This window comes from Chlamydotis macqueenii, chromosome 4 (genome assembly GCF_036417535.1).
Source record: "Chlamydotis macqueenii isolate bChlMac1 chromosome 4, bChlMac1.mat, whole genome shotgun sequence".
Classification (NCBI taxonomy): domain Eukaryota; kingdom Metazoa; phylum Chordata; class Aves; order Otidiformes; family Otididae; genus Chlamydotis; species Chlamydotis macqueenii.
In genome coordinates this window covers 17,154,215-17,178,153 of record NC_141559.1, presented here as the reverse complement: position 1 = coordinate 17,178,153, position 23,939 = coordinate 17,154,215, and the positions used below count along the sequence as shown (strand labels likewise).

The 23,939-nt window shown below is 36.6% G+C and overlaps 1 protein-coding gene across 5 annotated transcripts in view; it reads right to left on the bottom strand.

Moving 5' to 3' along the window:
* Positions 1-3,516: 3,516 nt before the first annotated feature.
* Positions 3,517-23,939, bottom strand: part of DCLK2 (doublecortin like kinase 2) — a 93,057-nt gene continuing 72,634 nt past the window's right edge. For 2 of the 5 annotated variants that reach the window (XR_015258429.1, XR_015258430.1), the window contains 10 exons: positions 23,271-23,328; positions 19,112-19,231; positions 17,223-17,369; positions 15,158-15,291; positions 13,790-13,867; positions 12,123-12,219; positions 10,202-10,282; positions 8,932-9,048; positions 7,784-7,866; positions 4,051-4,181 (listed from right to left, as the gene is read on the bottom strand). Coding sequence is in view for 3 of the 5 variants with exons in the window: in XM_086746806.1 (XP_086602932.1) it covers positions 3,960-4,181; positions 8,932-9,048; positions 10,202-10,282; positions 12,123-12,219; positions 13,790-13,867; positions 15,158-15,291; positions 17,223-17,369; positions 19,112-19,231; positions 23,271-23,328 (1,054 nt within the window). In the remaining 2 variants the exon portion in view is untranslated. Of the gene's footprint in view, positions 4,182-4,438; positions 6,949-7,783; positions 7,867-8,931; positions 9,049-10,201; positions 10,283-12,122; positions 12,220-13,789; positions 13,868-15,157; positions 15,292-17,222; positions 17,370-19,111; positions 19,232-23,270; positions 23,329-23,939 lie in introns of those variants that run through there. The other 3 variants (XM_086746806.1, XM_086746807.1, XM_086746809.1) reach the window with 2 other exon arrangements.

The following is a 23,939-nucleotide window of genomic DNA, read 5'->3' as shown; positions in this document are numbered from 1 at the left end:
TTTCCCATTTTAAAACAGTTAAAAACAATGATAATTGATAAATATGCATATTTATATAAAAGTGAATACGTCAGTAAATTTACTCTATCAGAAAGAAAACCAGGCTTAAATGAAACTTTTAAAATAAAATTTTTCTGCTTACTGCATAAATTTACTGGTTTAGCTGGAGACTATAAAAATAATTTCTGTGAATAAGAATTTGAACCCCTTTTTGGTGAGCGTACAAACAGTCATATAACAAGTTACTGCCTCCTAGCTAACATTTTTTTAAATTTTAAGTAGATCAGGAAAATGAGAGTCTTCTCATACAGGCCAAAGCTGTGATCCCTGTTGGAAATCACATACAGGATCTTGCTTCTGATCTCCTCAACGTACGCCAGGGTTCTGGAGAGTCTTCTGTATCACCAGGGCCCTCCAAGAGGTAACGTGATGTGTCTGGCACCCACTGAAGGATGCCTGCTCACTTGTGTCATGTATTTTGACACCTCTCTTATATGCATTCAGTGTGATCGCTAAGGATCGAGCAAGAAAAATGGCATTGGATGTTACTTGTGGAAGTTACTGTTGTTGCTGTAGTCTTCTCAGCACATACCTAAATTGTAGAACCTCTTTTTTGAGAGAAATACGTACATGTATGTAATTTAGAAAAAAAATACCTTGTAATCTGTTAGTTATTACTTTCTCCTAACTTTTCTTCCTCAAGCATTCAGTTTAGATGGGGGGGGGAACTATGTCTGCATCTAAAACCAAGAGATCTTTGCTTACTAAAGCAGTCCAAAGTAAGATTTACTAACCTACATAAATATTCTTACTGAGTAGCTGTAAGCATGAACCGTTACTTGATAGAAGTAACATGAACATAAAACACCATCTACCTTAATGTATTTTGACAATTATTGTAATTCATTTTATAAGTTCAGGAATGGGAGTGATTGTCTGTAAGGGTAAATTTTGATGGGAATCTCAGTGAATTTAGTGTTATGCTGATTTACAGCAGGGGAGGATTCAGTTCTGGGATTTCATATCTAGAACTGCAGGAACTGGCTCTATTGGGACAGGTGAACAACTACTCATGTTCAAAGGAGATAAAAAGAGGGGGGGCTTTTAAAAAGATTTTTTTTTTTTAATTAATTTTTTTAAGTGTAGGCATGGTAGCACTTGTGCTGTCATTGTTGAGTGTTTAAAAAAAACCCTGGCATTTAATCAGTATCTATCAAAATGGTACATGAATTTCAGCTACTTTTATGAAACAAAAAGGTGAGAGTCCTCTTTGAAAAACGTGTAACTTGAGTTTACAGTTTCTATAGTTGTTTCTTTTCCTTTATAGCAGATAGCACAGTTCTGTTTTACAATTTATTCTCTATTTATTTTTGCCTTCTTCCAACAAGGAAGGAGAGAAGGATTAAATGAAAGTGCAGTAGGTAACAAAGCAAATATAATACTTATGAGCTTTCATTAAGCAGTTTAGTGTTAACCAAAACATCTTTATTGTTATGTTAAACTGTGAGACCCTGAGCAGCGCACACACACCACCTATGTGCTGTGGAAGTAAATTAAGGCATGAAGTAGTGATATAACTTCCCTAAGGTCAGACACAGAGTTAAGAACTTGCCCGGCTATCTCATGTTTTTGTCCAAATATGTTGGCCACATGATCATCTTTTCCAGCTGTCATCACTATTTTTAAATACATATTTTGACACAGTTTATCAACTGCCTCTGCTCTGTGAATCAAAATACTTGTCTAAGAACTCTTAGCTGTTGATCAGTCATGAACTTAGGAACATGAATCCAGGGTACGTATGTCTTTACTTTCTTCTTCCATGAGACAAAGTAATGGTTTGGAACTGGAAGCTCTTGACCAGGCAAGTTATCATCCTTTCTTTTATATATACATGAGGTTTTGTGGAACACAACTTGATAGATATCTCTGCTAATCCATGACAGTTTTTTTTTTTTTTCCTTTGCAAAATAAATATCTAGGCTGTGCACAACTGAATATTCATCCTCTTGGAAAAAACAGAACTCAACCCGGCGTTCATCACGTTGCTGTTGCTCCCCCTCTACTGATCTCCCAATACAGTCACCTGTCACTGTCTTCTCTGGCAGGGGCTCCCTTTCCTTGCTGTAGGTGGCTCGTTAGCCTGATCCAACTGAAATTACACATCCTTTCTTAGCTTAGTCTAAGACTTGTTACAGAATTTATCAACTGTGCACATGGCTAGCTAATGGACCCTCACAGATTTCTGTTCTGAGTGAGGCTGGAGTCTTACCTTCATATTTTTTGCACTGTGTCAAAATATAAGTGTACGTAATTTTACACAAAGGCCATTCCCATACTCTCCAAATATCTTGAACTTACTCCAGTGAACCTGTAATATTAATTCACAATGACTGCTTGTAGCCCAACTTTATCATCATTTAAGACATGTAGTATGTTTTCAAACCTTTACTACCCCTTTTTTTTTGCCAAGATGCTGTACATCTTTCAGCTGTGCCATGACCTTAAATTATCAGTTGTCATTTTTTGATCTTTAATTGCTTTTTCAAAAGGTAAAACACTCATGCTTAGTCATGTATTATGTGTCTTCCATAGGAATCAATGAACATTAAAAGGTTATGGGAATACCTCAGATTAATTTTATGAAATCTTTTTGGTAGGCACCTAACTGTTCAATCTCTCCAGAGAGAATTAAGACGACATTTTCACGGACAAAAATAACTGAGTTCTCAAAGAAATGAATGAGGTTTGGTTTTTTTTTAATGAAGAAAGTTTATTGCAGGTCTGTCTTTTACAATTCTAGTAGAAAGTATCGCTAAGAAAGAAAATGGAACTATGACCGATTCGTAAGAACGAGCAAAGGAAAAGAATAAGCTGAATACGTGCTATACTGAACTAAGCATTATGGTCAAGATAAAACCTCACCTATCTTGTGACTGCAGATTAAGGATAGCTGCTCCCCAATCCTTGTTTCCAGTGCCTGCACCAGGTGAATGGGGGGATAGCACTGACAAATCTCTGATAGCTATTGACGGCAGCTATTGATAGTAGCTCCTCTATCAGCTCACCCTAGAACTAGGAACTGCTCCATTCATCCTAGCTTGGATAACATGCAGCAGGCTTTCTGTTCACAGGTCTAAAGTGATTTTATTTTATCTAATAGGTAGTCTGACCCTGGAGAAAGGCGTGGATGGGACACCTGTGATTAGGATAGAAAATGGCTAGAACAAAAAGGCTTCCTTGACTCCAGTCTTTGTTACAAATAAATGTCCAGTGCTCATGTTTACATCCCAAGTCACTTCATTTAAATTCATATTATCTAAACACTACCCTGCAGCCTGCAAGTCAGGTAACAAACTTGATGCAAAAACAACCATCCTTCCCTCTATCTCCAGTGTTTGTCTCATGATACTTTACAGTTAGTCCACTAAAAAATTTTCTGTGAAAATTTGCCTCTTCAAGTTTCTACTAAACTTGGCCAAAAATAGAGGCATCAGAATAGAAGGTGAATATAAGTTTTCTTCCCTTGTCTTCCTCTCCCACTTTTTTGAGAATCTTCATCAGAAGAACAGAACAAGGCCTGCTTGTAGAGGTGAGGCCAGGTAACTGTTCATTGTCTCACTGCTCATATAAAAATATGGTTAGCTACACCATAAGTTAGTCCATTTAGAGCCCAAGGCCGTGTGAAATGAAGTTAATTAAACTAATGCAGATATAACTTAAAAATCATCTAACATTGCCAGAATCTTTCCCCTACTGCTGTTCTCAAGACATGGGCAAAGAGCACTCAAAACGCACGTTCACTCACTCACTATTAGAAGATCAGTCTCCCATAACAGAGCCTGCCTTGGGCTCACCACGAGAGGGTGCAGGCAAACTGAAAACAAACTGTCATGTGAAATGAAGAGAAATTGTGGTGAGAGTGCAGGGAGCTTCAGTTGGATTTGGTTTCATCAGTCCTACGCACCAGGCTCATCCCCAGCAAACTCGGGAGATACTGAGGCAGGGAGCGTGGGGGATCTGAGTGGCTCAGAAGCAGCAGGGAAGAGGGTCTTGGACCCAGCCACATGAGGATCATCAGCTGCAGCAGCAATTGCAGAAATTTTCTCCATTCCAGCTCTACTAGAGTCCTGACAGCGCTTGCTGCAGAAAATCTGACTCTCTTTATCTAGAGCTGTGTTCTAAAAACAAACAAACAAACAGGAAAAAAAAAAAAGGCAAAATATGAAAAGAGCAGTTAAATCAACGCCTGTCTTAAGGATTAAAACAATCTACAAGACATTAAGTAAGTGCATGCATTAGGGCCAGAAAAAAAAAGGAGAAATAACATTAGAAATCTTAAATATAATTAATTGGAGTGTTTTGTCGTGCTGTCTTTGGAAAACATAAGGAAAACTTATATTCCAAACGTATGTTTTGCCATGATGGTATGTGGGGGTTTTTTTTTTTTTAATTTTTGTCTTGCAAGTCTGATGTGGAAAAAAAGAAAATGCCATTAGTGGTTATGATACGGCAGGAACTCCATACTAACTGTTAGCAAAATTTATGTACCTGTGTTTTTTGCAGACACAAGGAATCACATGATGGTTAGTGAAAACTTCTTACTTAATAAAACATTTTCTGTAACAAACCACATGGTACAAAAGTGTAGCTGTTTGTGAAAAATGACAGAATTATTTTTTCTGTCAGGAAAAGGTTACTTTTCTGCTTATTGTTGCAAGTAGGCAAATGATCTCTCATGAAGCTGACATGGTGGTAAAAATGCATCATTTCCAAATACTCTACTTAAAAATTAGTTTACAGGAGAAGAGAGTAGGAGGTTAGAATGAAAACTGAGCCCTCTGCAGTAGGGGAATTAGCTGAAGTATGTGGTGTGGCTGCTGAAGCTGACAACTTTCATACTCTTTTGAAGGATACTGCAATTTATATTAAACTGCAATGTAATGTTTAATTGCTACTGGAATGTCTAAAAAGTGACCTAGAGGGAAATCTAGTAGTTTCTGTGTCAAACATACATCAAAATTGCTCTCTAAGACTTAAAGGGACAGTGTAATTGGTCTTGTTTCACAATTTGAAAGCTGATACTGATCATTATAAATCCATATACTTATTGGCTTAACTATTTACTTTGTGGAAGATCTTCACGTACCAGTGGTAACACATATTTAAGTTAATACATGTTAAGTCAGCCCTTGTAGTTTATTCAGTTATGTAGAATGGTGCAAGCTACACTTACTGTGGTACCTGCAGCTTGTGCTTTCTACAGTAATCCCCAAATGTGTGACACTTGAACTGAGGAGCAGAGTGAGTACAAATGCATGTTTCACCTTTGTGACACTCCCTGCATGTGAATATGCAAGCATTATATGACACTGTTTTGTGGAATTTCCTATTTTGAGCTGGGATGTGCTAATTGTAAATTAAGGTCAGGTGCTCTGCCTTTTCTTAAGTAATTTCTTTTTTTGATTGACAGCTCAGGAGGACTTTCTTTGCTAATGAGAAAATCACTAACATCACTAAGATATGTAGTTTTAGATACTGAAATATTTTTCTGATACCAGTTAAATTTAGGTTTGTTTTGTTTGTTTGTTTGGTTTTTTTTTTTGCAGATGTGGTTTATTGCATCAAATTCATCAAGGACTGCAGAAGTAAGTACTTAGCCTCTGTTTTTCAGATTGCTCATATATAGCTTGGTAGTGAAAACTTATTTCATTATGGGATACCTGAATTTGCATTTCTCTTTGCCAAGTCATGCAAAAGAGAGCTGGACTACTATCTCTGATTTCTCAAATAGAGGACTTCTATGGATGGTGTGTCATTCCGGAATCAGTCTCACTCAGACTCTCCTGCTGAAAGTATTCCATTTTGTATAATCATGTGGCTGTGTGCTGCGGCAGGGGCAGGAGAGTTAGCAAGCAGCCTCATGATACCCCACCTCCACCCAAGGCCTTCCTGCCAGGCTTTTTCAGACCAAAGCACTGAGTAAAAAAGCTCCTAAAAGAAAAGGTTAAGTATTTTGAATTTGGGGTGTGGTGGGTTTTGTTTTGTTTTGTTTTTTTTTAAATTGAGTTACAACATTCATCTGCATGCATGCAGGTATAAGGAGAAAATTCAACAGTAACTACTGAATTCTCTGCTACTAACAGTCAAATTCATGAATGGAGCATCCAAGGAAATGACTAGCTGCACTGTGTCTAGGCTTTGGAGATTAGCTATCATGTGCAGTAGTTTTTATCATTATCAAAGTAGCTGCTAGGCCAGCAGGATTGCAGTTCTCTCACTTGTTGGAAAAAGTTGTGAATAAAGACAGTTTCTGCTATTTCAGTGGCAGGGTAAGTTATTTACAAGGAAAGAAAATGCTTTCAGTTCATCCTGATGGTGATTTTTCTCCTGTGCTGTCCTCACAGCAGCTTCTGATAGTTGTTGCACCTTGCACATAGCAATACACACCTACGTAATGCAAGTTAGGATTTTTTTTTTTTTTTTAATTTAGGACTCTATACTTTCTGACTAGATCTTTGATACCATAAAGGCTGAAGTGACAATTCAAATTTTTATCATAAGTGGAAACGACGCTTACTTCAGTGGTTTTGGGTTTTTGGTCTTCATAGGATTCCCATCTTTTTCTAATTGCTTTCGGATACTGTAAGATGCACAAAATTATGCCCAGGGGAATAGACCAAGATAAGTCTGAGGAAGTAAAAAAAAAAATAGCTAGTTCTATCAGTATTTGCTTAGACTATTTCAAATATGCACCATTTAATACAGACAACTTTTTTTGTCAGTGTTTAAAACATTTTCCTTTATTGTTTTTGTGTCCCAGTAAAGCTCTTTCCACTTCAGACTGGCTGAGTTATTTCTCCTTTCTTCTTGTTAAAAATGGAGAACGTGTATTTTTTTGTGCAGCAGAACAAAGCATCGCAGTTAGTACGTACCATTGCCTTGGACCTACTCAGAGGAAAGCAATGCAGGCATTGGGAAAGGCAGAAAAAGGAAGGAAGCAAGGGACAGAAACTGGACTTACTTAAGCAGAACTAACACAATTGCAACAAATTTAAATTTACAGAACATTTTTAAATTGACCAAAAAAATCAGTAATGAATTAACAGCAACATGCTTTTAGAGGCAGAAAGAGCCTCCTGTGCAAGAACACTGAGGTAGGGATGTGCAGTTTTACTTATCTGCCACATGATGGTATTATCTGCACTGGCCAGATGACAATATTTGAATGAAGTAATGCTAAAAGGGATTCCGTTAAATATGCAGGTGGACTGATATAGCAATGCACTGCAATACATGAGAATTACGACACTGTGCTTGTCTGAATCTGAATGTTTTTAAGCAATGAGTGCTAGTACAAGTGAAGAACTTCTTAAGATGAAGATAACAAAATTTCAATGCTCTAAATAAACCAGGGCAAGAATAACAAATTGTGAGCTTAACCATCATTGGGTTACGGTGTTCTGAACAAGAAGTTACTTTTCCCTTCAGCAATAACTGGGAGCTGCATTCAGAAATAAATAATTATGCATTTATATCCTTCCATACCTGTTAGAAGGAAATAAGGTGGGAAAAGAGGAAAATGAAAAGTTTTAACAAGGTGTACTCTCCTGGCTGAAGGAATGTCAGTAACTAACAGAATCAGAAAAAAACCCACACCAATAAGAAGCCAGAAGCTACGCTGTGTCAAGAGATCTGAGACAGGTTTAAGTGGCATGCAAGTTGGAGAGGGGCTGAGAGTTAGAATTAAGATTGCTCTTATTACATATAGTGCATTTTATACCAGTTTTCAGCTTCAGGCTTATCCATAGTCTCAACAGTATAAAGAATGAAGCTCTGAAGTCCCTCTCAAACTGTCAAGTCAAACTGTCAAATGAAATGTAGACAACAGCATGAACTTGAAATCAATTTTCTGACTTCTCTGTTTTTTATTTGTATGTTAGCGCTTTTCCTGCATTTAAACTTTGTCCTATTTAATTCACATAAATGTATTTGCATAACCATATATGTATGCAGAAACAGTATTTAAATTTACCTACTTTCAGATGATTAGAACATAAGTGGGCTGGACTTTGAGAGTAATTAATACTAATGGGGAGCGGTGGGGTAACGTAACATAACATAACACTGTGATGTTGCTACCATAGATGGTTTAGTTTTTCTTTTGGTAACTGAAGATACGCTTTGTGCACAGTGTCTGCCTTTGCGTTAGACAAGAATGGACCACAATAAGGATGGAATGGCAGTTCAATCTCTATAGTAGTTGCATATTCTCTGCAAAAGTGACTGGTCAGTTACAAATGCAGTTCTGAGTACTGATAACTCCATTTCTTCTACCATGATTAACACATTGGCTTTCTGGAATTACTGTTGATGTAAGTTCAACTATAGGTCATCAGGGCTCCTTTGTATGTGTTGAAGAAAGCTCCCCATTAGGGAACAGAATAAACATAGAAGGGCTTAAATTGAGACAAAATTTGTGTGGTAAACATTCAATATTACGAACAAAATTTCTGAAATGGAGTCTGGTTTCCCAGCAAGCGTACTGTTGAACAACAGTATGCTCAAGATCAAGCAATACTTGGTTGGGCAGAGGGAAAGAGCCTGCTTAACTGACTGGGTGGTCAGTATGATAAATTACAGTTTTTATATTGAAAGATTTCAAATTGTTAATAAGCTTCATTTCAACATACAACTACTTAGTGTTTACATGTTTGTGTTTGAAAGCTTGTTTTTATAGCTTAGCTAGCACACTGTGATAGACTTGGTTGCTCTCAAGCAACGAGACAACCCACACTCTATATAAAGACTAGAATTAGAGACTATTCTAGCTTTGCTTTTGCTATTCTTGCACCACACATGCTCATAAAGCACTGTTAGGAAAATATGCCAAGTATAATGTCAATATATAAAAATGTTCATTTCTCTTACCATGATAACAGAAACCCCAGCAGATGTGTTATTTTGCTTGGGTAGGGTGTTATTAAAGTGCTGCTTCAGTTTACCTGTTACTTCAGCTTGCATATTATTCTCCTGGGAAGTATCATCCTGTATAAGAATAAACAATATTCAAGTCAGGAAAAAAAGCCAAAAGTATGTTTGAATGTAGCTAAGTAAAAAAGAAGTTTTCTATTAATTATCCCCAGGTACTTTCTGATTTTTAATGTGAAGTAAGCATTCAGACAGGCCGTCCAAAAGTGAACGTACTCTGCTGCATGAGGGTTCAGATGGGTTAAGACAAATTGCAGAGTAAAGGAACGTAGCAACCACTGTTTTATGTATGAACTTCTGTTTCTTAAAATGCCATGATGTGATGCTCTCAGTCCACTGATTTGTCCCCCATGTTAAAAATAACATGCTTGAAATAATGTTAAAAAGAAAAAAAAAACATGTTTGCCATTTGGCTTTCTTTTAAATCAGAATTTTAAATGGTCCATCATGTCCTAAGTGTGGAAACATTATACAGTACATAGATAGTTTGAGAGGAGCTGTTATGCATAGACATACTCGCTATAGTTGTCTTCTCTTGATTGAGGGAACTCCATAGATCTTATTCAGTCCCTCTTTTAAAATGTGTGTGGAAAGAAACATTGACTATGTACATGTAAACTTAGTATTTCTTCATAATGAACAGATTTTTAAATCAATAAGCAATGCACTTCAGCGTTCCCCATTCGTGGTGCACAAAAAAGATGAAGGACCCGGTAGCCATCAGTGTAGTGCTGATTTGCTAATTTTATTTCTCTCATGAAACTTGAAGTGCTTCAAGAAACAGGAGATCATACTTTAAGTAGCACTGCAGCAATTAAGATGCCAACATGCAAAACAGTGCTTCCACATACACACTTTCTGAGATGACCGTTTTCTAGGTTGAATGTGAAATAACAAAAAAAAGATGCCCAAGTCACACATCTGCCTGTCGTGTTAGGTTTAAGCAGGGTTATAGCAACCCCTAGCAGCTTGTAATCGCAGCCAGTGATACCCTCCCTCTATTCTTTCAGAGCACAGAAGCTAACAGTGCTGTCAGACCTGAAGCTAACTTCAATCTCTTGCTGTTCTCTTTCATGCAGAAATTGGACTTATTGAATAAACAGAAATGGGCATAGTAGAAGTGTATTGCTGCTTTTGAAAACTACACTTTAATGTTTAGATTTACAGATTTAATATCAAATTAGAAACAAATAAAATGTAATTTACTCACTGACACCCAGGGATGGCTTAGGATCTGTGCTGCTGTATATCGAGCTTCAGCATTCACATGTAACATCAAGCTAATTAACTCCTTTTAAGAAGAAAAAAAAAAAAAAAGAAAAGAGTTTGAGGAGGGTGGAAAAGGCTATTACAATGGAACATATTGTTGCACCAAGTTCTCAGTGCAATTTTCTTGCTACTTAGGTAAAAAAAAAACAGCTTACACTGCCCTTTAGGTTTAAAAGTATGCTGGACAGCATATTTTGTATCAACTTCCTTATTGTATTCATGTTTCACAGAGTCTTTTGAAACCAGATGAAAAGGAAATGTTAAAAAAATAAGCTGTAATGGTCCAGTTAGTTGTCTATGTATTCATGCACATGACCAGAACAAAACCAAACCTGGGACAGATGAAAGAGATCCTCTATGGGCAGTGCACATGCACATAGTAACAGTACATAAAGAGCACAAATCAGAGGCAATTAACTGCATCTGAAATTCAAGGAACTGCTGAAATTATCTGAAAACTATGTTCTCTTCTGTGCTGCTCCAGAAGAATAAATGACATTTAACTTATATCATCAGCTAAAGATCACCTGTTATAGGCAAAAGCAGATAGATGGAGAAAAAAAAGCTTAATTCTACAAACTCTCTGGTTAATCTCAAAACATTTGATGTTGTGGCGTTCATCATATTTTAGAGGCACAGAGCAGATGTCTTTAGCTTTATCAAACATTTCCATGGCCCTTCCATTAATGATGCCTACAGATACAATAAACCTTAAGAGGTCAGAGATACAAAGCAGTCAGTAAAATAAATTTAAAAAACCTCAACAACTAAAACCCAAACCAACTTTCTTCAGTTGTTTATTCATTCAAGTTTCTTCTTATGCAACTAACAACTAGTTTACTGGTGTAATTCCTGGTTCTACAAGCATATTAAGACAAATATGTCCCCCTCCCAAATGAACAACTTACTTATTGTACTTGGAGCTAAATCCCCCCTTAAAAAATCTTTAGCCTCCAAATTGTCAGTCTTCATAGTCTTATCAAGATGATTTCAAGGAGATTGTTCATAATTTCAGTTTTGGGAAATGGCTTCTTCAAGCAGATAGCATACCTAACTGAGAGGTTTCCCAACCAGCCAAGTTATTTAGTCTATGTAAGTCTGAAGTGCAAGATCACCTTTGGTACCAAGACTGAGGGCCCCGCTTGTTCAGAATGCATGTCTGGAAGAGTGTGAGAAGACTGGTGCCTGGGAAATGCTGGCAAATGGATAAACAGGTATTGGGAAATGCAGAAAAAAATGAAATTTCTCATTGACTGGATAACGAATAATCTCCACTTGCTAATTAGAATCCTTAGGTATCATTCAGAGCATGTTAGTGAATAAGCTTGAGAAGTGGGGCTTAAAAGTTGGAACCTTTATCCTACAGACACAATAATTTTAAACACAAATGGCAATGGTAACTCAAGAACTACTAGCAATGGCAAATCAAGCTGGCTGCATGTCTTGAAAAGTTCTAGTAACTGGCTCAGGTAAAATAGGAACAAATTATGTCAATTGCATTCAGTCCACATAGCAATATTTTTTCTTTTTTAAAAGAGCGATAGGAGGGAAAAATTCAGAGAGACACTTATTTTACAGCTGAAGCACTGAACCTGCTATAATAGCCCATCATTAAGTAAATTGAATAGCATGTGATGTTCACTGAATGCAACTGATTCTGCTACACTGACTCAGACAATAACATGATGGCCTGCAAAACCTCAGCTTTCATCAAGCACTGTGAAGCTAACCGACTAAAAAGGCGCAGCAGCTGGAAGAGTGGGTAAGAGTCTTTCTGAATCCTCTATTCTGCCTTTCCAACACAGCACAGTCTTTTCAGTATCTTGTCAGAAGCACTACTTCAGGTTGGAAAACATGAGTACCTTTGCTGAATCAGTGATGTTATCCCAGTAGGGAGAAGGAAATTCCAGCTTCCCAACAAGTATCTGATCAAAGAGGTCTTCCTGAAGGTTGTTTTCACTGTAGAACAGCAGTAATGAAAAAAATCATGAGAGAAGTCCATTTGTCATGCAAAATTTTTAATATGATTTGGGGATGGAACAGAAATGATGTTATATCAAATACTATAAATGCATAATTTGCAAGTTTATATAGTGGCAGCACTTCTCAGGTGTTTGCCATAGTTATGCTGTCAGGAGTGATAAGAACAGAAAAACTGATTTATTGAGGTGAAAAATATATAATGAGGTGAAAGGCTTTTCACTGGAATAGAGACTGTGTACCTAACATACAGGAACAGGAAAGATGATTAAAAAATAAGGCACTTGCCAGCCTAGTTCTAAAGCACCTGCTACAACTTCACTACAGAAGTGTAGTGAAATGAGCCTCTTCTGTTAAACTATCACAACAGGAGAATTTTCAAAATCCAAAGAGGAGATGTGGAAAACACATGATACATTTAGTATTGGTAGGCTACTGCTATTGAAAGGATAAGTACTTCTGTATCAAAACCATGGTATCATGAATATTAGGGATCAATGGCAGCGAGTTTTCTGGTTTTTAACCCGTGTTGGCCCTAGCCACTGTGAACATCCACCCAACCTATTTCTTTAATCAACAATTTATGTCTTGGGTTGGTTTTGCAATACATATTTATTAAGCTTGGTTAAGACCTGATTCTAATAGCACAGTATGGGCATTCTCCATGCCCAACCCCCAAGCTCTATTCAAAGCAATTGCTATTTGTTTGTATATCTTTCAAAACCTGTTTTCAGTTTTAAACATGAACTAACCACATGGAAAAAAAACAAATATGTAAATGAAATTATAATTTTTCCATTGATAGTTGTTTATATTGTATTCTTTGCAAAATATCCTTATTCAGTCTGGTGATTTTTAGTTAAAAACTAAGTACTTTGCTGTAAAAAAAAAAAATGGACAGACTCTGCACAAAAAACTTACAAGTTAAGAGAAGAAATCCCTATTAAAATGTGCCAATTCCTTCTCATTCCCTGGCAAAAAAATTGCTGAGGCACAAAGCATATCCATTTGGTTTTTAGTAGCACTCATACATATTGTGCCATTGAGTAGCAAAAATCACGTTTGCAAACTCCATCACTCATATGACATTTATCAAAAAGATTGACAAGGTTAAGAATGCAACATAAGCAAATTCTTCCCCCTTCTCAGTTTACCATTAACCTTCACCCTCAACACACACTACAAACCAGTACGCTGCTGTGTCCAAACAGAAACACTAGAGGGCAAAGCATACACGTTCATGGAACTCGGCTACACAGCAGACAAAAGGAAGACACTGTGCCTTCACACCACCGTATTCCTGCACACAGCAATAAACCAGTTGCTCCCTTGGAAAAACAAGTAAATAAAATTGATCCCAAAGCCTGACAAGAGTGACAAGTGAAAACAATTTTTTTAAAAAAAAAAAAAAAAGAACAAAAAGGCAAAGAAAATGTGTCAATCTAATACATTTTTATTTCCCCAGGATGCCTTCTTCAGGGAGATAGGTAGGACTTGCTCACGATGGTTCTTTACTATTTTTTTCCCTTTGAAAGACAGGGACACTCACCTGCGAAAAGGTGGAAATCCACATAGCAGTATGTATGTGATCACACCTGCAGCCCAAATATCCACCTTTAAGCCATATCTGAGAAAACAAGATTGTGTTACTTGTGCTGGCTTTAAAAAAAAAAAAAAAAAAAAAAAAAGGCATTCCAATCAAACAATTGATTAAATTTACATGACTACATATTGAGAATCTGTTCTGTTACTTGCTGATGATGTGGAAATGTAGTTTGTACCTAAGCATCATTTTACTTAGCATCCTTCACTGTATTTAGGAAACCATGATAACATCATTTTTCATTGAATTTTTTTTTTTTCTTCTCATTTTTCATAAGCCTCAAGGGTCTCCAGGGTCTTGTAAATATACTCCAATTCAATTCAGTATCAAGGTTCCCCAATCCAGAATCACTAATGACAAAAGACAAGGATGTGCTTTCTCAGTCCCATATTGGAGTAACTATCTCTAAGGTTATCTGTGTTGCTAAGCAACAAGAAAGACACCAATTCTCCATTCTCTTGAATGAGTAACACGGGAAAAAAAAAAAAGAATTGCACTTTTCTTTTAAAGCACAGAAATGAATACGCTAGAGGCCAAAAAGAGGTCTTTTCTCATGTTCTTTTCTACCTGGTAGATTCAGTCTGTCAAAATCTAAAACGGGCAGATGAAGTGCCCTTTGCCATTTAAGCTCACTGCAGCTGTGAAATGTTTCTCGATATGACAAATGCACTGAACAATGCTTGAAACAATACAACAAACCTCCCTCCATTAGGAAGACCAAATTCAGAATGGTCACAGTTACAGCAAGCATGGAATGGAGGTCTAAAAGGAAAAACGACTTATGAAATTCTACCGTTTTACAAAATTACTCTGTATTTATGCAAATACCTGTTAAATACAGAAAAATTTGCTTAATTAAACCAACAGTTATCAAATAGCAAGCGTCACTCAAAGAAAGTCACTTCAATCAACATGATCTAAAATTAGACATGCTCTGAAAACAGGTTTAGACTAGGTGACCTCTGGAGTTTCTTCCAATATAAATTACTCCGTCTCCCAGCATGAACACTGTGCTTTGCTTGCCTGTTTTTCTCCAAGCAGCTGGTATAACCAGCTCTGAACGGTGAGGTGAGGCAGGGAACACAAACCTATAAACGCTACTGCACCAGAGCTGACCCTAGGGAGATGGTAAGGTGACAAAGGTGAATTCTGGGAGCACAGCAAGCGAGGAAACTGGCCTCTTCAAGGAACTGAATGATGCCTAACCACCCATTTTCTCACAGGTGGTTTGGTTAGAAAAATATTAGAGCATTCTAGTTCTTACAACAGTTGGGAGCCACCTGCCAAAAATAACTGGTTACAAGTCATCCTCACCCCGTCTCTGCAATGATTTCTGGAGCCACATAGGTAGGTGTACCACAGACAGTATATAAAGGTCCTTCAACCACAGTCGCCAGTCCAAAGTCTCCTAGCTTTAAAGACTTGGTTCCATCTGAATATTCACATACCTAGAACCAGCAAAATAAAAACAGAATGAGGAGAACATCTGCATTTTTTAAATCCTTTAATTTTTTTTTTTTTTTAATAGTAATCATCACATGGAGAAGACAGGAAAAAAGAGGTAACTTCCACAGCCCTCTAGGGAAAGAAGAGAAAAACGGTATGACCGCTGATTGCCACAGTGCAGCTGCAGCTAGTGTTCAATGCCAGCTCTGTATGTCAGACCATGAAATAGCCTCAAGCAACTAAAAGGGGGAAAAAAAAAAAACCCAATCCTAGAACGTGTAGAAGTTTTAAATATGTTAAGAAAACTAGAATACTATACTTCCATTTGATTGCAACCTAGAGTTTAAAATGGGATTGGCAGCTACAATCAGACTTGTTTAACATCTCTCACTAACTTAGCATAAATCTAGTCAGTTAGCATACTGGATGTTTCATAGGCAGGTGTCTTCCTTAAACTTAGTCTAGGCAAGTCTAGCCTGGGGAGACCTTACAGCGACCTTCCAGTAACTAAAGGGGGCTTATAAGAAAGACAGGGAGAAACTTTTTATAACTCAATATAACACCTTCATATGTGCTATTACTCTTAGAGTTTGTATTTTTAAGTGTATGACTAATAAAGAGAATGTAATTCAGGCAGCTGGATGACCCAGTGCAAAAGAACTAACTACTTGCAATTATAGGTAGCAATTGATGAGAATTATTTGCATTTACATTCAATACTGGTACATTATCTTAACATTCTGCCACTGTCAATCACAGTGAATAAGATTTGCATCTGTTGAGTAATCTCTTTAGGCTTTCTAGACAGAAAGGACATTTGTGCCTATTTATAACTGATTCAATCACTAATGAGAGCTTAAAATTTCTTTGTACTGGCTGGGTGTGAAGATGCACTGGTAATAAGTGAGACTTCCACCTTCATTTTCTTTCTGTTAAGTGCCATGGTGCTGTGACTACATGTTCCAGAAGTGCCCCCCGCTTCCTTTTGCTAAACAATGTAATTTATTTGAGGGCTTATTTAAATTTCTAGCACTGTCAGTGGAATTAGGAAAGAATTAACTATTAATTGGAAAATATTGTCAGCTTATACCCCTATCCTTGTAATAGTTCAAAACCTGGTCTGGGATAAGCCACTACACCTATTCTAGATGCAACCTCATTAGACAGGACTGACAAACGCCACAGAAGGCTTTAGGAAATGCCTACCAAGTGTTGATGAAAGCTACTAGCATTCCTGATACCAGTGGCTCAAGCACGGGAGATTATAGCCCTATTTGTTCAGTGCATGACACGTAATATCTAATACCCAGTACGTAATAAGCAAGTATAACTTCTGTATATAAGCCAGATAGCACGCTGTTTCCATTCTGTGAACTGTAGTCTAAGCAGTTCCCAAAGCAGACTTCACAGTAATTCTTGTCAACACAGTTATTTTATGTCTATCAAAAACAAAAGTAGTCAGTCCCATAGGACAAAATAAATGTACGTAACAGAGTTAATTCATGGCTAGAATACTGGTAAATCATCAGAAAGATGTTCCTACTATGATGATAAAAGAAAAAAAAATAAAATTGCTTGACGTAACCATGATTGTTCAAAGAAATGGCACTCAGCCCATCTTTTCTCTCACTTGCAAACTATAATAAATAATTCATCAACATGGCTTTAAAATTCATTATTTGGTGAGACAATATTCCTGCTTTTCCAGATGACAGCCAATCAAAATGTAAATAAAGATAGGTCTAAGGACAGGTTTCAGCACAGCTCACTTGGGTTATCGTGATTGCTATCTCATGGCAGAAGATTTATTTAATACATACTTATTCTAAATTAATATTCCTGCTGTTCTCTGCTCAGCTGCTTGACATTTATTACAAGCATTTGCATTAATGAGTAAAGTAAGAGAAAATATTAGAAAATAAGTGGGACATACCAGGAGATTTTCCGGCTTGATGTCTCTGTGCACAATGTTGAGACTATGAAGGTATTTGAGTGCACTGGCTAGGTTGTAGACCATTGCACTCCCATCTCGCTCTGTGTATTTTGTAGAAGAAGTGATAGCATCGAATAGATCTCCTCCCTGAAGTAACAGAAAGATAATAAATCACCAAAAGAAAAATAGTTAAGAAGATGATATTTCTTTAAAAAGTCGCATAAAATCTTCCTTTACAAAAGGCATGCTCAAATGTTAAATGGTAAATTAAAAAAAAAAAAACAAACAAAAAAACTGTTTTGTGGAAAGATGATCTTGTTACCAAGATACTAGACTGAGACTTGGGTCATCTACATTAGATCCTCAACTGTACTCCAGGCTTCTGGTATCTGAGTTTGGACAAATCACTGCTCTTCTCTGCCTTGATTTCATTCTATTGATCTTCCTACCTTTGATCATTCACTTATATTACCTACAGGTACAGGCATACAGTTTCCCTTTTCTTCATCTTCTCAATGTAACACCTTTACATAGCCAAAAATAGCTATCATTTTGAGTAAAGCCTGAAGTAATATAAATTAGCCCAACAATAAAAAGCCTAACCTAATAAATAGTCAGCAATCATAATGAACTTCAAGTTGGAATATCTGTAGGTATTGCAGAAATATAAAATAAATATAGCTGAAGAGGACAAACAACGTAAGAGTGATCTTTTCCAACCTGAATTATTATTTGATTCTATGACACACCAAAGTACAGAACCTACAGGTGATTTCTAAATGGGCTGTCTCTGATTATGGATGCCCTATTCCTCTTGGAATACATGACAACATGTAAGCGATTTACTGATGCAGCATTTCCAGTCATTGCAACAAATTTTACGTGGGTGTCTCTATGATGGTTACCCTGGATACATCTGTAGGAGTGATCTGTCTGAGCTGTGGGTGGCATTCCAAGCATTTCAATAGACATGGAAGAGAAGTAGCAATTCACGAAATACAGGCCAAGATGGTGGTGTATTCAAATATTAAGAAAAAAAAAATACTGTCTTAAAACCAAAAAGCTTCTACTATATAAAAATAACTTCTAGAAAGGAAAAGAAATGAGTAGGCCACAGAAATTATGAATTCAACAACTACAGACTTCCTTTAGTGGTTTCGCAGGCTGGCAACCATTCTAGAGCGGACTCTTGAATGTAACACTGTTTCCAACATAAATAAAAAGTGATGCTGATGATTTGTATTATTTGTATCTGACATGCTGATCAAGCTGATGTGCAGTGTTGCTATGTATGTACAGAACACAGGCAAGAAAGTGCATGACTAAAACTTGTGTATTTGGTTCACAAGGTGAAAGATTTTTATTTTCTCTGTACATGTATGAAAGCAGCATCTATTTTCTGATGAATTAGAAATAAGGTGAGTGACTGTTTGATATAAGCAAAACAGGTGAGATTTTTTTAATTTTGGACCATAATCACTTGAGTTTAAACTATTAGTTGTACCTACTGTCTACTAAGACAAATTCATTTAAAAGTTTGTTTCTTTAAAGCAAACTACTAAATAAAGATATTAGTGAAATATACAGGCGTTTTGTCAGTAAATGCATGTCGCTATTACCCCTGCATATTGTAAACACCACTATCCATTTCCCTCTAGACTGCGCACATTGCAAAATTACCTCAAATTGTGTAAACAGTCTAATTACAACTGAAGAGACAAATGCCATTAACATAACTGATTGACAAGAGTATTTGCATAATTAAAAATGCAGGTTGTCACTGAAATCTTATCTGATTATGTCTCCCATGGTCTTCATGTTTCTAGATACTTCTCAGATTTCACACCAACACAGAGAATTTAAATTTAAAAAAGTCTCTTTAATCTTACCTTGACCAGCTCCATCACTAGGTAGAGTTCTGTTGGGGTGTCCATTTCTTCTATAAGCATAATAATATTTGGATGCTTCACTCGACGCAGAATAGAAACTTCATTTTCAATCAGGTGTTCCTGTTCAGAAAAGAGGAAGGAAGTTCATCTGACTAGACATTAAATTGCCAATTCACTTTTCCTTTGATCAGATGGCCACTGATCACTTGGTCAGCGAGAACTCTTTGCTGTTTAATTTATATAGTAGAGGGTTATTGTCAGATGCTGGATTTTAACTTGTACGTTAGCCCAACTGTACTTCATAATTGATCAAATTTAATTTAAAATACCATATTTCACACACATAACCAATGGGATATCTCTGAAAAGAGACCCCAGAACATGACAACAATTCAGGAAATGCAGATTATATTCTTATGTGGGTATTATGCGGTGAAATTAAGTTCAGAACCTCCCCTGCCCCCAAGCTGGATCACTGTAACCTGCCACCCCTCATCAATAGTTAACATGTTCTTGATCCTCTCTAGCCTTCACCTCTCATTTAGCACAGGTTACTCAAGGACAGATTACCTAGGATTTATTTTCAAGGACTTTATATACAGGAAAAATATTGTAACTGCTTTGGTTATGGATTTCAGTTCATTTTATATGTATGTTCAGATTTACAATCTGCAAAATACGTAATAACTCAGTTAAGTCGTTGTGACTCCAACAGTTTAACAGCACAGAGATTAACTTCCCCTTCCCTATGCTTCTTAGGAAGTAATGGGTTTCAAGAACAAATTAGTTTCAGAATGTTTTGTTTTCTAGAACATCTTAGCACTTAGTTAACACTGGAGAGTGAAGAAAATTACATGCCCCTTCACGTGAAGAATTATTTGCATTTTCCTTTATAAATACCGAGAAATAGATACTGTATTTAGGTTCACTGCAAAATAAGTAACAATGCTTGCATAAAACACTAATTTCCTTACACCCTGGCAGATAAAAAAAATCACGTCACCGGACCTGGAACTTATTCATGTTTAATGCACTGATTAGTAGCATGCACTTCATGCATTTGTGAGCAGAGCACTAGAAGTAGATGTGATCCACTGTGCATAGGCAGTGATTTAAGACCTTATGCTACTTCAACTTCTATTTCCAGGGGTATTTATGGATGCACTGTGTTTTTGCCAAAGCTTTATGAGGCTATGTAACTTAGAAACCACATGCCATGTGTGCATCTCATTTTGTGAGAGTATGGTGCGGCATACACGGGTTAAACAGTCACACCTTTGAAATTCAGTTTGAAAGAGCATCAATTGTCATTCTGAACAAACATATGTCTGCTCCAAGCAAAGTGCTCTGGAGAAAAAACACAAACAAACATGAAGCAATTTTGTTAAACACAATGCTGAATCTCATCAACAGACAAAAGTGAACAGCCACAATATACTAAGCCTGTAAATACGGAAGCCTGTAAATTCAAAACTAGCACTAAGAGTAAAAAAAAAAATCCTATAATCTTATCATAGCTTTTTCTACCTAAAGAACAGATAACATTAAATATATCACATCCATTAATTACGACTAAGGCACAATAGCGTTACCTGTGCTTTCTTTGTTTTATTTGACTAAATTGTTAATTTAAGTAAGTAATGTTTATTTAAAATAAACAATAATATTTTTTAAAAGGCTCCAAAATGTTGTTGAGCTACTGTTTTAATACCTGCCCTGAAAATTTTGACTAATATGTACTCTGTTATTTTCAACCACCCCACTTTTTTTTTATTTTCTCATGTACAAAAATAATCCTTAAACTTATTATAATATTCTCCTGTCTATTTACAGATAGATTATTGAATAATTAACATTTAAGCTGATTGTGGAAAATACATTAGTCAACTGAATTCAAGTTTTAGGACATCCAAAATAAAGTGCTAGAGAGCAGTGAGAAACATACAAGTCATGCCTGCCTTAAAACACCTTGCCAGAGGGCTGTTTTTAAGGCAGGGCTTATGTTGGCATGTGAAAAGTAGTGAGGAAGGAATAAGCTGTAGCAAAATTTAATTTTAATTTTAATTTTTCTTTGCTGTAATTCTTCCTGCACAGTTCCGCCACTGCCCTAACAGATATAAACATCTTCCTAACAACAGCCCTCTGCTTGTACATATACATACATCTGTACGTAGCTATAGACAGAGGTCCTTTCAAAATAGACAAGTATGCATCCATGGTGTTTATTTTTTTAATTTGTTTTAAAGTAGTGACAAAGTTATATAGAAAATACATCTCAACTCTGCTGTATAAAATGGATTATGTCTCTCTAGACCATTCCAGTTTATGGTACCTAAACAGCTGACTCAGACAAGTAATAAAAAAAACCCTCTAAAGTTGCAAGCTGTATACATCACCCGAAAGTTTTCTTTTGCAGTAAAACACACTGGGTCACGCTTCCCACAGCCAAAGAAATGGCAACATTTTAATCTCAAAAAGACAATTCTACCACTTTTTCTTGTAGTTACACATTTGTAAAATTCCTTTCTAAATTTTCCCCTAAATAAACCTAGAGAATACAAGATAAAGTGATGGAGAGGCGGAAACACTCATCTCCTAGCACTTAATATACAATTTAAAATCTGCATAGATAAAACACTTCTATTTGAGGACCTCTACTTAAAGCAAGTCATCACAGCAGGTAATGCATTAGTGTATAATAATATACAGCTGCTTACCATACAAAGAATGTCATACAGTCTTGCTACATCTTTCTACAAGGCCACATTCAGCATTTGGAGCTCTGAATTACACTTCAGAGCAGTTACTCCATGTAATTGACAAAAAGGCTACCTTTGAATTAAAACTCTGACTTGATTGCAAGGCTACCTCCAGATCATTTCAGTGCCATCATTTACATAAAAAAAATGAGGTGTTTGCATCAAAAAGTCCATCTCTTCATTCCTGAGAGAATGGCGTATTTCCTACTCTCAAAGAGATTTTAATCCAGAATTTGATTGCTAATCAATACCGTGCCCTCAGTGTTTTAGCTAACACTAAACTATAATCCATTTGATTCATAAGCTCCTCAAAAGCACTTTGGTTTTAAGGTACTGCAAAGCATTGAAAACAGAAGTATTTTGTTATCTATTCCAACACTACATTCTTGGCTGTAGGGTTTGTTTTTTTTTTTCCTTCCTTGTTTAAAATCTCTGTATTTGGGAGGAAGGTGAAGAAGAGGTCTGACACTCCCAGATATTTGCTTCAATTATGTAACATGCTGTTCTGCTGGAGAAACAATTTTGGGTGCTTTTTTCGAGCTTGAATTAAAAAGAAAGTTTAAGGAACTCTTTCGTTAAGAGATCTTTGTTATACAGGATGGCAAAATTAGATAAACAGAAACAAAGTGTTGTGAAAAACTTCTTTCCAAATCCATGTTCTGCATATAAAAGGATCACGTAGAGTCACAAAAAGATAAAAAGAGGCAGACATGGATGGGAATGATATAAATACACATATAGCTGCAAGTTTTCTCCCTCATATTTCACAGATCAAAATCTTTCTAATATATTTTGGACACCTATTAGCATTTTCTTTGTTAGTCCAATAAAATAGATTACAATTATTTTGTTGTTTTTTTTTTTAATCTAGCAGACTAACACTCACTACTTTTATTATTTGCTTCTTGGATACATTATCATCCTGCCAAACAGATATTCTGAAAAAAGTCAGGAAACCGAAACACACCCAACCCTTTATGACTAATGACCGGCTGCTAGTGCTCTTTCTGCTATATTTGCCTTACTGTGGCGTTTCAGCACTTAAAGAGGGCCTATGAGAAAGACGGGGACAAACATTTTAGCAGCGCCTGTTCTGATAGGACAAACGGCAATGGTTTTAAACAGAAAGAGGGCAGATTCAGACTAGATATAAGGAATACAGTTTTTACAATGAGGGTGGTCAAACACTGGAACAGGTTGCCCAGAGGTGGTAGATGGTAGATGGTGGTAGATGTCCCATCCCTGGAAACATTCAAGGCCAGGTTGGATGAGGCTCTGAGCAACCTGATCTGCTTGGAGTCATCCCAGCTTATTGCAGGGTGGTTGGACTAGATGACCTTTAAAGGTCCCTTCCAACCCAATTCTATGATCCCTTACACATGCAAATTGTTGTACGCTACCTTTCCACAGCATTTAGCTTTGTCTATGATCTTCAGTGCAAACTCCTTTCCTGTGGATCTAGAAAGAAAAATATGAGAACCATTAATTAGAAACTAATCAACAAACTGTGGCATTATCTGAAAGAATATACATCATTGTAACAGAATGCCTTGACCCATGGAGGTTGCTGACAGAAAATTCACAGAAGAGACTTGATTTTGTTTTTTGTTTTCTCAGTAGCATTTGCGCCTGCTGTTTCCGTGACTACCACAACCCTGCTCACTGTGTATTAATCCCAGGCTCCAGCTGCAATTCATTTTTCTGTGACCTGGTACAACTCTCTGTCACTTCTTTAATGTAACACACAAAATTTGTCTTGAGCCTTCCACTTAGTTTTTGTTTCACCTGGTAGGCTTCAAAGATAAAATCATACACATTTATGTGTATGTGAGTAGAAGAAAGATTGACACCCCATTGAAAAAAATCAACAGGATTCAGCAGAGCTAAAAACTCATAGCTCATTACAGACTAGCCTCAACTCTCACAGAATTTATTAGGCACTAATTTTGACCTGTTGTATTAATTCTTTCTTTGTTTTTTAAACAAAATAAAGAATTATGGAATTCTATAGCAGTGATCTAAAGTTCTATGATATTTAAGAGGGTGGTTATATACAAAGTAAAAAGTAT